At 43.6% G+C, this 13887-nt stretch overlaps 1 protein-coding gene across 3 annotated transcripts in view; it reads right to left on the bottom strand.

Annotated features, from left to right (window-relative positions):
• NR5A2 (nuclear receptor subfamily 5, group A, member 2) overlaps window positions 1-13887 on the bottom strand; it is a 217881-nt gene that overhangs the window by 192860 nt on the left and 11134 nt on the right. The window contains exons 2-5 of one of the 3 annotated variants that reach the window (XM_006892094.1): window positions 13502-13639; window positions 9574-9692; window positions 7860-8001; window positions 4896-5542 (exon numbers count right to left, since the gene is read on the bottom strand). In XM_006892094.1, the coding sequence (XP_006892156.1) occupies window positions 4896-5542; window positions 7860-8001; window positions 9574-9692; window positions 13502-13639 (1046 nt within the window). Of the gene's footprint in view, window positions 1-4895; window positions 5543-7859; window positions 8002-9573; window positions 9693-10505; window positions 10622-13501; window positions 13640-13887 lie in introns of those variants that run through there. The other 2 variants (XM_006892095.1, XM_006892096.1) reach the window with 2 other exon arrangements.

The following is a 13887-nucleotide window of genomic DNA, read 5'->3' on the forward strand; positions in this document are numbered from 1 at the left end:
TTGTTTTGTCTGCTGCTCTGTTTGCTGGTGGGCTGCATTGTGTATATTGTAAAAGAAGCCCTTGTGTATGATATGACATGGACTGGATTGCAGACAGAAAGGTCAGTGTTTTTGAATCCACTAGCCACTGTACAATCTCTTCCCATAAAGGTTCACAGCCTTGGAAACTCTGATGGGGAGTCATCGTAAGAAAGCAACCCTACAGCAGTGCATTTTGTTTGGAGGTCGTGTGTGTGTGTGTGTGTGTGTGTGTGTGTGTGTGTGTGTGTGCATGCACTGTTGCAGAAGCTGAGGGTTTATGTGTTGAAATGTCCTTCTTACTCAGCAATTACTTTATAGAACATATTATACCATGTTGGTATGTAGAAAAGCAAAATAACTGTCCCAAAGTGCCTCTGACCCTCCTTTCCCGTTAAATGATACAGAAATCTACATACTGTCCCATCATACATGGTAGAAAGTTTAAATTGTTCTCAGAGCGTTAACAAGGAATCATTAGCAAAATGTAAATTTCCTTAGCAAAGACCGTGGCTTTGCATCTTGGAGTTATAGTGGTCTAAGTGGTCAGCCCCAAAAGTGCAACATTACTTGATACATAATTTATTATCCAGTTGACAACGAAATGATACAAGTATAAAATGAGAACATGCATACTTTCAAATGTTATTTAAAAATAAAAACCTCCCTAGGAAAGACAGCATGAGGTCTGGGGCTAGAGGTTTCAGTGGTTCCAGGGGTGAGGTGAGATGGACAGCCAGGAGGTAGGGGATATTTTTAGGAGTGGTTCTTGTGGTGGCAGGCAGGCAGGCAACTCCCCATGGAGAAAAAGCCTGCAAAATTGTCCTTAGAGCAATGCTTCTTTGGACCACAGTCAACCAATTTAAAAAGATCATGGCCACATAAAGAAATGCTCAAAATTATTGGCAATAAGAGAGATGCAAATCAAAACTACAAGGAGATACCATCTTACCCCTAGTGACAGTGGCAAAGTTTAACAAGACAGTAAGTAAAAATGTTGGAGAAGATGTGGTGAGATAGGAACTCTTATACATTGTTGGTAGGATTGTAAAATGCTAAAACCACTCTGGAAAGCAGTTTGGCATTTCCTCAGAAAGTTGAACATAGACATTCCATATGACCCAGCTATTTTCTTGCAATATACCCTGAGCAAATGAGAAATGAGGCACAAATGGAGATTTGTACATCAATGTTCATGGCAGCATTATTCACCATTGCAAGAACATGGAAACAGTCCCAATGTCCAACCACAATAGAGTAGATTGAGAAATTGTGGTACATTCGCACAATGGAGTACTATATAGCATGCAGGAACAATGATTTTTGAAAATTACAACCTAACTTGGGAAGGATTGGAGAGCATTATGCTAAGTGAACTAACTCAGCCCCATAAAGGCAAATACTGTATAAATCATTATTGTAGAAATAGAAAAATAACTAGTAAAACGTGTATGAGGATCCAAGTGGGAGAGGGTAGGAGTGGATGGGTGAAGGTGTGCAGGGTGGTAATCATAGGGTCATGCAATTTGGTGGGTGGAGTGAGGGGTGGGTAAAGGAAATGGGAGAGATCCAGTGGGAAAAACAATGTGTGTGAACTTTGTAAGCAAACCAGTTTAGAATAAAAATTTTATTTTTTTTTTAAAAAGGAAGGTCATTATAAGAATTTTTAAAAATATTAAGTACATTAGACTCCTTGGATGCCTCAAATGGTTAAGCATCCAATAACTGGTTGAAAGGTTGGCAGTTCGAACCCATTTAGAGGTGCCTCAGACAACAATAAATCTGGCACTCAAAGTCCGACTCCCAAAAGATCACAGCCTTGAAAACCTAGTTCTGGTCTCCACACATGGGATCATGTATCAGAAGTGATGCAACAGCAATCAGTGATAAACAATAATAAGGAAAAAAGGAATAAAAAATACAAGCATGTATGTCAAGTAGGTAGGTGTTAGACACTGTGTTAGTTTGGCTCAGAGGAGGGGTGTGGGTGTGTGCATGTATGTACACATGTGGAAGACCGAGAGAAAGATGTGTACAATATACCCAGTCCCAAAGTATATTTCTTACAAAAAGTCATGGTCAGAATGGCCACATCTGTGAAAGTCACTGGCCTGGAGAAATGCACTGTGGTGAACGTGCCCCATTGCTGGCTCCTATTGACTTGCTCTATTTTTTCAACAAATTAAATTTATAAAGGACAAGAAAAAGGATGCTAATGCGAATTGTCACTTCAAAACAGTAGATCTAAAACCCTCCCCAAGTTATTCTGTATTCTGGGTTTTGGTCCCTGAGAAGTATTGACATTGACTCACTCCAGGACAACCATATCCCAAGGCAGACTGCCAACAGAGGCATTTGCCCATTCTCCTCTGGGAGGGTCTCTCACTCCTCAAAAGTTGTCCTTGTTTGGTTATTTTCTTTCTCTTTCCTTTTTCAAATCTTATTTTCATCAAAGGCTGATAAACACAGTAAAGAGAATACAAGTACTACATTGTGTTTCATTTCCAGAAGTATTTGTCTTTTAGCCAAATATGAAGCCTCGTACCAGATAAAAGAATTTTGGGTAGAATTTAGCAGTAATAGGGGGAAGAATACTTGACCAAGTTGTCCTCCCAGAGTGCTTGAAGTTCTACCTGTAGCTAGCTATGTTCACACCATGTTCCCTGGTGTTACGTGTAAGTCATAGACACTTCTGTTTTCCTAGTGGATTTTTACTTCATATCCTTACTTTTCTTCAATGGTCTTGTGAAGATTTATTTCCTACTTCTAGAGAGGAAATATTTTTGTCTATTCAATTTTGTATTAATCTGACACTCAGCACTCACCTTACTGTCTGAAAAGTTGAGGTCCCAATTAATATCAGCTACATATTGCTGATTATCACACACTTTTACTATTCTATAACTCATGGAGAGCCAAGGCTCCCTGGCAGCATAATGTATTGCATGTTAGATCAGTGGCTTAAACCCACCAGCTGCTATATGGGAGAAAGATGGGTGCTTTCCTCCTGTAAATATCTGCAGCCTCAGAAAGTTGGTGGAGGGTTACCAGGAGTCAGAACAAACTGGAGGAGTGGCCTTGGGCTGGGTTCACAACCTGTATGGTGATACTGCCTTGCAGTGTTAAACTTAGGAGAGTACAACAGCACTTCTTTCTCTGAATTGAAGGTAGCATTCTGTAATAATTGTGCACATTTTCAAAAAACAAGTGTAAATAATGACTAATTTCTCGAGCATCTTGTATATGGCAGATCCCCAATTCTAAGTGTATTGCCCAAATATTCGTATTTATTTCTTGCAAAAGAGCTTCAACATAGGTATCATATTTCTTTCCAATCTATCTCTACTAACACTATATGCAGGTTTCTACTGCTACCAACACTAGATGCAGAATCCACGTACGAGAAAGCCAAGGTTCAGAGAGATGACAACCTGTCATGAAGATATAATTATCAAGTGACAAGGACACAATTCAAATAGGCTCATTTTACTTCCTCATTTCCTTACCTCTGACTTTTCAATCTACAATCAGTCTTTTTTTTTTTTAAGAGGAAATGAAATAAAATTATCACTTTAATTTCTCAATCTCCAACTTATTCCCTGGTTATCACAAAACATTTGACCTGACAGTGCAAATTCAATGCACTCCACTTGCCTTCTACAGCCTATCTCGGGCTTCAGACTGGTTTAAATGTAAAGGTGGGGGGGGTGGGGAGGGAAGGCATTGACATCAAGAACTGGGCTGGTACTCTATATATTTGGCTCAGTTAACTTTTTTGTCTCCACATTTCAATCACAGGCTACTATGAAAGATTCTATTTTTCATTTGGACATCACTTTTCTATTTCCTAGTCCATCCACAGAGACCATTTTTAACAGCAATCTTTTCAATTAAAACTATGCTTTATTCTTCCCCCCCCCCTTCTTTTGGGAGGCTTTAAAATCTCCTCCACCTATCCAAGGTGACCGATCAGAAGGCATAGGTATTTAGTAGCCGCACGTTCCCCTCCCTGAGAGACATCAAGTCTGTAATTGATGCACATAGAAATCAAACCCGATTCACTTTTCATCTTTAAAAGAGAGAATGAACCCACCGACTACCAAATGTGGTTTAATAGCCATTTTTAGATTCCAAAAACATCTCAATAATGTTTCCACACTAATTTAGTGTTGCGTTTCAGGAAGTAGAATAATTATGTAGTTCAGTAGAAAACCTTCCTCTACAAGTAGGCACAATTTTTATACTACTGATGCATTAAAATCAACAGCAGACATAGATTATAAAAACCAAGACCGAATCTGAGCAGGCTAACACTCACCCTTTGCCCATTCCCCTTTCAATGACAGCAAATATCCTATCGGAATCTGCTCTGAAAACAAAGGCTTTACCAACCCAATGCCAGGGTAAACAGGCAGTAAATACCTATTTAATACTACTAGCCAGTGGTATCATTTGCATTCTCTAGAGCCTAAACACAACTCAATGTTGGCATTTTCCTCCTTTGAAAAGAATCTACAAAATGACTACTTTACAACATCATTCTTTAACTGATAATCTCAGGTAGCACACTAGTTTCTAACCATAAACCACCTGAGCTTAAGAGCATAAATACAGGCACCTTCTATTATTCAGGAAAAAATACAAAGTTTTCTATAATTTCAGTTAAATATCATTCTCCAAGATTAAAATTCACATAACATCAAACACAACAGTCTGGTCCCAAGACCAAGGTCATAAACTACCTCAACTCTTAGATAGTATGAAAAACTAAATAATCCAAAGGTATTTCTGCACCAAAAGCTCCGTCGCTGGGAACATGGATGGGTCTTTCTTGCAGGGAATACTGACATTGTAAGTTGTAATAGCTGGTAACATACCTTCAGTTCTCTGAAGAAAATACTACTCCTGGCCCACTCAACAATGGAGAAGAGGGTTTGGTCAGCCATTTTGCACATAAGCCCAAATGTGCTTAGCTTTTCGTGCTTGCTCCGGTTGGCCTGTTCCTGCTGCAGATAGGCCATGATTTTGCCCTGGACTTGAGGCTCATCTGGCTCACACTTCAAAAGTTCCAGGATCAGATGTGGGATGCTTGCTGGGGAGCTTGTCTGGTAACTATCCATGTAGGAATAGCCCATGAGGGACTCGGGAGAGCTGGTGTAGGGGTCTGGGTACTCGGACTTGATGGCCCTGCTGGGAAAGTGGCCATATGTTTGGTAACCTTGCAGGCTGCCATGAGGTGGCATTGTCATGCTAATAGGGGATGTGACAAAGGGACTTCTGTCATAGTCTGTAGGCGGCAAGGCAGCATGGTTCAGAGGTAGGCCTTTGGAGGCAGAGTGGATGTTCTGGATGGCAGAGGAGATGCTCAGATCAGAGGGCATTGCCTGGATCACCTGAGACATGGCTTCTAGCTTAAGTCCATTGGCTCGGATGAGGGCTTTTTTCTGCTGCTTCAGGGCCCTGTCTCTCTTATACATTGGCCCAAACTTATTCCTTCCTCCACGCATTCGGTCAGCTCTTACCGCTGTTGGGAGAAAGAGAAAAGGAAGTCAGAGTATGAGCAAGATGCAGATTATTAGCATTCTCCAGATCAAAACAATGATTAGAAATGTGGAAAACTGACAAGAAGTGGTGTGTGTGCAGTTGTTTTCATTACAACAGCCCACAATGATTTCAAACGAGAAAGCCATGTCCTTCTTATTAATGAATTATTTCCTGTAAATGTGTTTTATCATCAGAAAAAGATTTTGGATATGCAGAGACACTTTAACCCTTTGGCTGAAGAAATCATGTCTTTTTTTTTTTTGCTGCACAGAGTAAATATCTCTATTGCAAAGAAGAGAGCATTAGGCTTTCATATAAGAAAGAATATTTGTTTCTAGTTTGCTAGTTATTATGCAATTTTGCTTTATGGAAACTCAAACTACCTAAAAGAAAATATATCTAAGAAGAAGTATATTTCTGGATTAAACTGTGAACCTTATCCTTAGGACATCTTCCTCCCTCAAGGCCATTTTGGTACTTTGTTGTAAAAGGGTAGGGTTCATGCTCTTCCTGAAATATTCTTTTCACTTGGACTTGACCAATGTGCACTGATCAACCACCAGGTATTGCTTTTAAATTACACAGAACACGACATGATGGAAGTAAATGCATTTCAGAGGCTGTCAAAGGAGTTCTCCACTACAGTGCCCAATGGAGTCAGACTCCCTGCCCACACGTTAATTCAGAGGTTTCTTCCATGAAGTTCTTAAGTGGCCAGTGGTAAGAAGACTAGCAAGCTCTATCAGCTTGTGATATGTTAAAATTGCTAGAGGTCATATTATAGGGTTTCTTTTTCAATTTTAGGCTTAGTACAGCATTGAGAATTTATTTTAAATGCTAAGCAGCTAGAATATTGTTCAAGATCATAATTTTTTTTAATCAGGATGATATTAGACTGAATTCAAGTTCACTGCCAAGATGCAAGTATATAACACAAGTGGCTTACAATTAAAAAACTCTTTAAAGGTAAAGAAAGCCAATGTTTTTCTTTTGTCATTCATATACACACGTACATATTTGTAAATATATTTGCAGATAAATTACATATGAAATAAAAACCTTTAGTTTTCATCTTCTCAGACTTACACTATAGTTCATATCCACCTACCTACTATAAGAGTTCACTGTTTAGGAAATAGTAAAATGCTGAAGGATTAAGAAATTGATAAGCACCAGTGACTTCTTTTCTTGAGCTCTTAAAAGCAATACCAACTTAACAGTATTCCTGGCAACCAAAGTGGTTATTTCTGTTTAGAAGAAATCTGTTAGCAAGTCTTCAGCTTTATGTGTATTTTCTAGAGCACTTCCATCAAAAGCCTGAGATTCCTATCACAGAAAAACTCCAGATAAAAACAGCCTGTACCGCACTCATCAAATAATATGCACCCATGGATCTGGGACTCCCAGTGATCTGTATCCCTTGTTATTACTTTATCTGCAGCGTATTTAATCAGTGGAAAGTCAGTAGGTCAGAGGGTGGAAAACAGCAACACACCAGAACAGTCCAGGAACTACAAATTATTTACAGCAGTCACATATTAACTTTACTGCCTGCCAATCTATACATGGTAAGTGCAGCTTCTGCCCTTCTTCCCATATAGAGCTTAGCACAGCCTTTGAGGAACTGCTCACTTTTGTCTCAGACTCTTGCTATTGATTTAATAACTCATTATATTTCACATTTCCTGCTTCCCAAATTTCTATTGCAGATTCAGTTATGGTTAAAAAAAAAAAAAAAGAGGGAGGACTGTGCTTCCCACACTATCAAAACCTATGCTGTCTGTGAGAAATTCTTTTTCCCAATTAAAGGCTTCAGCCCTTGCTCAAGAATCATGAAATGAAATGTCACTGATTTTCACAGTTATTATGCCTATTATAAAAAAAAATTAAGACTGAATTAAAATTTGTCTAGGTTACCCTGATTTGAAAACTGGAAGGCTTTTAAAAATGTCTTTATTTTTGCAAGCGAATTTCTTTCTTCTTGGTTGACTCCCTTTAGCCTTTTATCAGCTGACCTGACTTACACAGTGCCCACTGCATTTACTGAACTACAAAAGCAAGGAGAGGGAGGGGGAGAACCACTCGGGTTTGAACATTTTTTCATTGGTGGATTTTACCAGAGTTTTAATGAGGCTGACTCCACAGACAAAAAGATTGGTATCTCTTACACACCTGACAATTATATTTTAAAAGACCCCAAACTTGGTGAAACCATGTCAGCCTATTATCAGCTTAACGTTCTAAAGCCCCTGTCCTTGGATGGTCTCAACAGGCAAAGTTCTTTAGCAGAGTCTTACCTTCTAGCTTCATTCCAACACTTAGACATTTTTGAAATCGACAATATGGGCAACGCTTTCTCTGGGTCTTGTCAATCTGGCAGTTCTGGTTTTCTATACATGTGTACCTTTTATTATTTTGTACTGTCCGCTTAAAAAATCCCTGCAAGGCAGAGAAAACAGTGAAATGTATTATGACTCCAACACCCATCTCTTTGCTTATTTCATTTTAAGGAAATCACCAGCCAATGCTTTTTCATTACACCATCTGAGTCCCTGTGTGGTTCTGTGGTTTGTTTTACATTCAGGAAGATTAACCCTCCAACAGCAGTGCCAGGCCATGGTGGAGATTTTTCTGGCCTCAGAGATATATTCCTGAAGAATTACATCAAATCTTGGGGAGATTTGGCAACACATAATTTTGTTCCATCAGTGGGGGTGTGGGGGGTAGGAATTATGTGTTGAATAGTAATTTTTTATTTTTAAATCTGTTTTCCTATTAACCGTCACATTCCAGTTAGAGACTGGGAGTTTTGCATTGTGTTTTAGGAGTCTGATACAATTTCAGTGACAAACCATTGCAACATGCCAGTGGAAAAACTGACTAACAAAGCACCTCAGATCTTTTACAAATGTCAACACTGGATAGTTAAAAGCAAAAGGATTTAAAGAGTAAAAGGGGGAAATGCTCATAATTCCACTGGAACTCATTCAAATATAGAAACTGTCAAAAGGGAAAAAAAGAAGTGAAACTAATTTAAAAGGAATCGATATACTTCACAGAGCTGAAATTCAGAACACAAATTGTCTAGATTTTCCTTATATTTCACTTAAAAATAACTGATCAGTGTTAGAATTTGCAGTAACGATAGCTTTACAATAGTAACTTTACCAAGATGGTGTTCTTTATGTATATCCTATAAGCTATAAAGAGAAACAATTTTCTTTTGTTAAAAAAGGCTGAAGGGACTTTACGAGCATGGTTTAACTAACTGTCCTCAGTTTTCTACTTAAGAAAATACTTTCAAATAGCCAATATTGAATTTACTGGAAACATAAAGGCCTAAGATAAATTGATAGCTCAAAAAGTGGTAGGATTAGTGATAATATAGTATGTTTTACATACTAAACATCCTTTCATTTAAATGGATGACAATGTATTTATGAAAATCAATATATAATGAACAGACCTTGTTTCTGGATCTTTCTTTAGTATATAAATTCCCTTGGGGGGGGGGAAATCCCCAAATGATATTTGGGATATATCAGGATGAAATAATGCATTTGGAATTTAGACTTTTCTGTGTGTAGATAAGAAATGTTTAGATCTGTAGCACAGAATACTGTGAAGTTAAAATGTATTTGGGAAATAATATGTCATGTTCTCTCTCAGGAACAAGGATGCTTTAAATATACATAAGTCAAGTAAAATCAATATTTAAGACTGTTAGAAATGGAAGTTTTCCACAGCTACATCATCACAGTACAGTAAAATATTTTTAAGCCATGAGACTGGTAAAGTTTTCTAAACAGCGTAAATTTATTTTTCCTTCGAACTAAATCAGACACATATTTCTAAGAATCACTTCCCTAGGACTAACTCTTCCTCACCTCATTTTTAAATTGAGTCTAAAAAAGACAGACCAAATTTAGCTTGGGGAAGGAGGGGAGGCAGTTCAATGGCTTGTTTTGGCTCTGGCTATTATATTTTTCAGATAGCAACATGTGAGCAAACCTTGCAACTTTCACAGGTGAGAAGCCCATAATGGTACCCAGACACTTTATCTCCACACACTGGACACAGCTCTTCAAGATCTTCATCATAGGAGTAATTCACCATTTTAAACTGAGACACTGAAAGAAGAGAAATGTATACACATATCCAATTAATTCAGGACCCTGGTTTTAATCCTACAGTGAAAAGCACTTTAGTGATTGGTGGACAAACAGAACCAGGTAAATGATAAAATAAAAATCCTTCCGCACCCCTAGTACTGAACAGAACTATTTCTAAGCAAAGTACAAACATCTCAACATCTCTTAGCATCAGTAAGCATGCACTTCAATCTGTATCCATATATAGTTTAGAAAGAATCCTAACTCCTTTTGGTTAAAATTTTAAACTGACCACTGTTGAGCACAAGTCTCATAATTCTGCAAAACAGAAGTTGTAGAAAGTAGCAGCTAAAATTTTCTCTTAAACTGCTTGCAAAGATCCCAAAGTCACTTTTGCCTAAGGAAGGAAAATAATCGCACCCATCCCTCCCAAGCCGGTGAAACTTGAAGTAACTTTGTTGCGATGACGCCTTTGTAAATAGAATGACACCGATTGCAGCCAGAGAAAACCTGCTCCACTTTTAACCCCAGCCTGCGGGCTCCCAGCGCTCATTAACGCGAAATTAATCGAAACCCTCGATTGCGTATTGACAGGACTCCTGTTCTGGATAGTTTCATCGCCTCGCATTTGAAACACAATCTGTGAAAATAAAAAGAAGGGAAAAGAAGAAAAAGGGGAGGAGGAACCCTAACAGAGGACGCCCGGGCGAAATAAAAGCAGAAAAGCGGGGGGGGGGAAAGACACACATCAGGGTTTAGTTTCGTCGCAAACTATTGAAACCCCTTAATGAACTTCACATGTTTCCGATCATCACTGCAAAACATAAACACCTCGAGAGCGCCCTGTTCAAGTTAAACAGAAATCTGGCCGCGGCGACGCGCTCGGCTCACCGCTGGGATCGGGTGACCGACTTCCCCGGGACGCAGCCCCGCCAGGACGTCGTGGCCTCTGAGAGATGGGAGGCTGAACAGCGCAGGAATTACCTGATCGGATCCCTCCCCGGGGACTCCGCGTCCAAACCCGGCCAAGTCCCCGAGCGCCGGGCGCGGTGGAGCGAAGGCGGGCAGCGGTGCGCTCAACGCGGCCAGCGCCTTCACCCCTCAGGGACAACCGGGCGCACCGACTCGCGCCTCTTGCTCAATCTCAGGCTGCAGTGCGGCGCGCAAACACCCCGCAGAGTTTGTTTTAAGTTAATCAGTGGCGTTTGCAGGGGGCGGGGCGCGGGGGATGGGGAACCGAGGGCCCAGCAGAAGTTTCCTCTGATTTGTTTACAGAAAAGGAAAGAGAGCCCGACTCCATCGCAACGACCACAGGTCCCCCCTGAGTGGCGTGGATTCCTTGCGAAGGACTAGTTGTTTTTCAGTAAAGTTCTTTTCCCCCCCTCCCACCCTCTACGGATCCTTAGGGCCTTTGGGAAGGGCCCTGGGGGGGGATCATTTGCAGTCGCTGAAGCGTCTCTTCCGGAGACACGTTGCCCGGGGCTGGGGCTTTCACCAAAGTGACTGAGAGTTTGGGGGAATCCCAAGCCAGGAGGTTCCAGCAGAGGCAGGTTCCTGGTCTAGGTGAAAAGGCAATTAAGGCCTAAGAGAAGCGTGCTCCGGGAGGTCTGGGGGGTTCCAGCCCTAAGAGACCCGCTCGCCCGCGCACTGGTTTGGGAACTTGGAGCTTTGGGTAAGACTAAAGGCATGTGAAGTTTCTTTCTGGTCCCATTTCTCCTAAAACTTGCGCCTAGTGCCTAGAAGTATGTTTTGAAGATGGGAGAAAGTGGACTTGGAACCCAAAGTGCTCTTTTTCACTTTTTCCCAGTAATAAAGTGAACCCCAATTGCACACCGATGGGGCCTAGAGAGAAATTTCTCGGGTGTCTAGCATTAGAAATACCAGGACTAAGTATGGAGACTTTCTTGGGAAACTCAAAGACTGGGGCTGACAAGGAAAACAAGAGGCCGCTGTGCGACTACCAGGAACCCCGGGTCGCGGAATTAAACATCTGAAAAGCCGAATCCGTCGGGGCAAAGAAGTACCCCCTCATTCTCCAGCCGTGGTCTGAAGAAAGGAGAGAGCGCAGCAGGGCAGTGGTCAGCCACGGGTGGCGCACAGAGTTCCCCAAAGGTGGACTCCTAGCGCTGCTGCGTCCTCTTTCTAGGTTGTCCCTTTGGGGAAGGCAATCCTTGTGTACCCTGGCCGCGGTCAGACCGTGAGAGCTGAGCCTGGGGTCCTTGTCCCCAGGAACTATTCCCTACTAGTTTGCCTAAAGGCCAGGAGGAAGGTGTGTCCAGGCCACTCCCGGTGCAGCTTTCGAACTCGAGACTGAGAGAGACGCCAAGTACATCCTCAACCCAGCGCACAAGAGAAAAGTAACGCTCCATTCTGCGGGCAGCGGCAGGTCGGGTCAAGTGCGTCTCTCTTGAACTTTTCAAAGGAAATATTACTATTGTATCCTCTCTACTTCGCAAACGAACTCTTTCTGCTCCCCCTATTCCTTAGGCCAGGGTCTCCCAGAGTGTTTTCCCAAGTCCGCAGTAGAACCAGAAGCACTCACTTTCCTTTCCGACCCTACAGCCTCACCTGGAACCCCAAAAGATTAGGCCTACACCCCAGCTCGCGGAGTGACCCAGGCTGGACTTCCCCACGCCACTGGCCCCGCACCCGCACCCTTTACTTCGTGGAATCCAAGTTTTCTGGCGGGAACAACACTCTGGGCCAACCGGTCTTCCCCCCACCCCCCCAACTCCGAATAAGTTAGAATCTGGGGATTCAGCCCTGGAGACCTCTCCGGAAACTTAGAGACACCCCAGGATTACTGAGAGCGGGTAACTGAACCCCCGAAGCATGGCGCACCCCCTCCCACCGCCCTCTTCTGGTCCTGGAGCTGGGAGACTGCCGGCCTTCAGGCCCAAGCGCCCCGAGCGAGTCGCCTGCCCCGCGCGGCCGCATGCACCAGCCCTGAACTCTGCTCCCAGCGACTCCGGCCCTTTCAAGTTCGCGCAAGGGGATGGCAGGAAGCGTCCCGGGATCACAGGCCCGGCGGCCCGCACATCCGCGCGCGGGAAGGGGCGAGGATGGAAGAGCACCGGTTACTCTTCCTAGCATTGTTCCCTCCCCGGCCCGGGGCGAATGCGATAAACTTCTGAAGGGCTTAATACGAGCCAGACAAGAGTTCCTCTTTTGGAATGCGGGGAAAATATAGCCAAGGGGATTTATTTATTTTCTTGTTAGCAATCAAGAGCTGCAAAACAAATGGGATTTCCATATTCCCAGCTCTTGGACTGAAGCAAGGGCATTAAGCTAACGGCTGCGCCCCACCTCCAAGTCACAGGGAGAAGGCGGCGGGGTTGAGGGGGGACTTCTCAGTTCTACCTGAAATTTGGAAGTTGCGAGCCGGTGACCACTTGGGCTTGGATAGGGGGTGGTCATATCCATTCTAATAACAAGCTTTTTTTTTGGGGGGGGGGTCGTGACTCCAGGGAGCTCTCCCTTCACAAAGCATTGGTTAAAGTTCCCACCGATATCTAGGTGCGTGAACCTGCTAGGATTTTCAGTGAGGCGCTCCATTTAGAATGATCTGATTACTCCAAAGTACCTCGCCGCCCGAAGCTGCCAGGCTCCAGTAGCCATTAGAATCCGAAGCTTCTCCTTTTTTAATTAGAAGCGGCCAATTAGGCAGTGCCGGGGAAACCTCCGCCCCGCATTGTTCAAGAGCCATAAACTTTTATGCCGGTATCTGGGGAGGGGGCTGGCCCGCAGGCGCCCCGCGCCCGCGCCCGCGGCAGGCGGCAGCCCGAGGGAGGAGCGGCGGGAGCGCGGCCGGCGCCGGGGCTCCTTACCTTGCATGTTTTCCGGCATCTGCCCCTGTTCCCCATGCGATCGAGCGAGTCCCAGCGCTTCCGTCTCCACTTTGGGCAGCATGACAAGGCGGCCGCGGGGAGGGATGGAGGGTCCGTGTCTGTCCGGAAGCCCAGCACCTGGACACGGCAGCAGAGATTCAACTCCGGCGGAAAGAAGGGGGCGATCGGGGTGCCCGCTCACCCACCCCCGGGCCGCCGCCTCCTCCGGGCTGCGGGGCAGCACCTCTAGCGGCGTCCGGCCTCGCGGCTCTGGAGCCGCCCCCGCCTGGAGCTGCGAGGAGGAGATCGGGGGCTCTGAGAACAGACTGAGCAAAGCCGGCGCTCGGCTCGGCTCGGCACGGGCGCCGGCGGCGAGGGCGTGGAGG

The sequence above is a fragment of the Elephantulus edwardii genome, unplaced genomic scaffold (genome assembly GCF_000299155.1).
Source record: "Elephantulus edwardii isolate Elephantulus edwardi_28Jun2011 unplaced genomic scaffold, EleEdw1.0 scaffold00110, whole genome shotgun sequence".
NCBI lineage: Eukaryota > Metazoa > Chordata > Mammalia > Macroscelidea > Macroscelididae > Elephantulus > Elephantulus edwardii.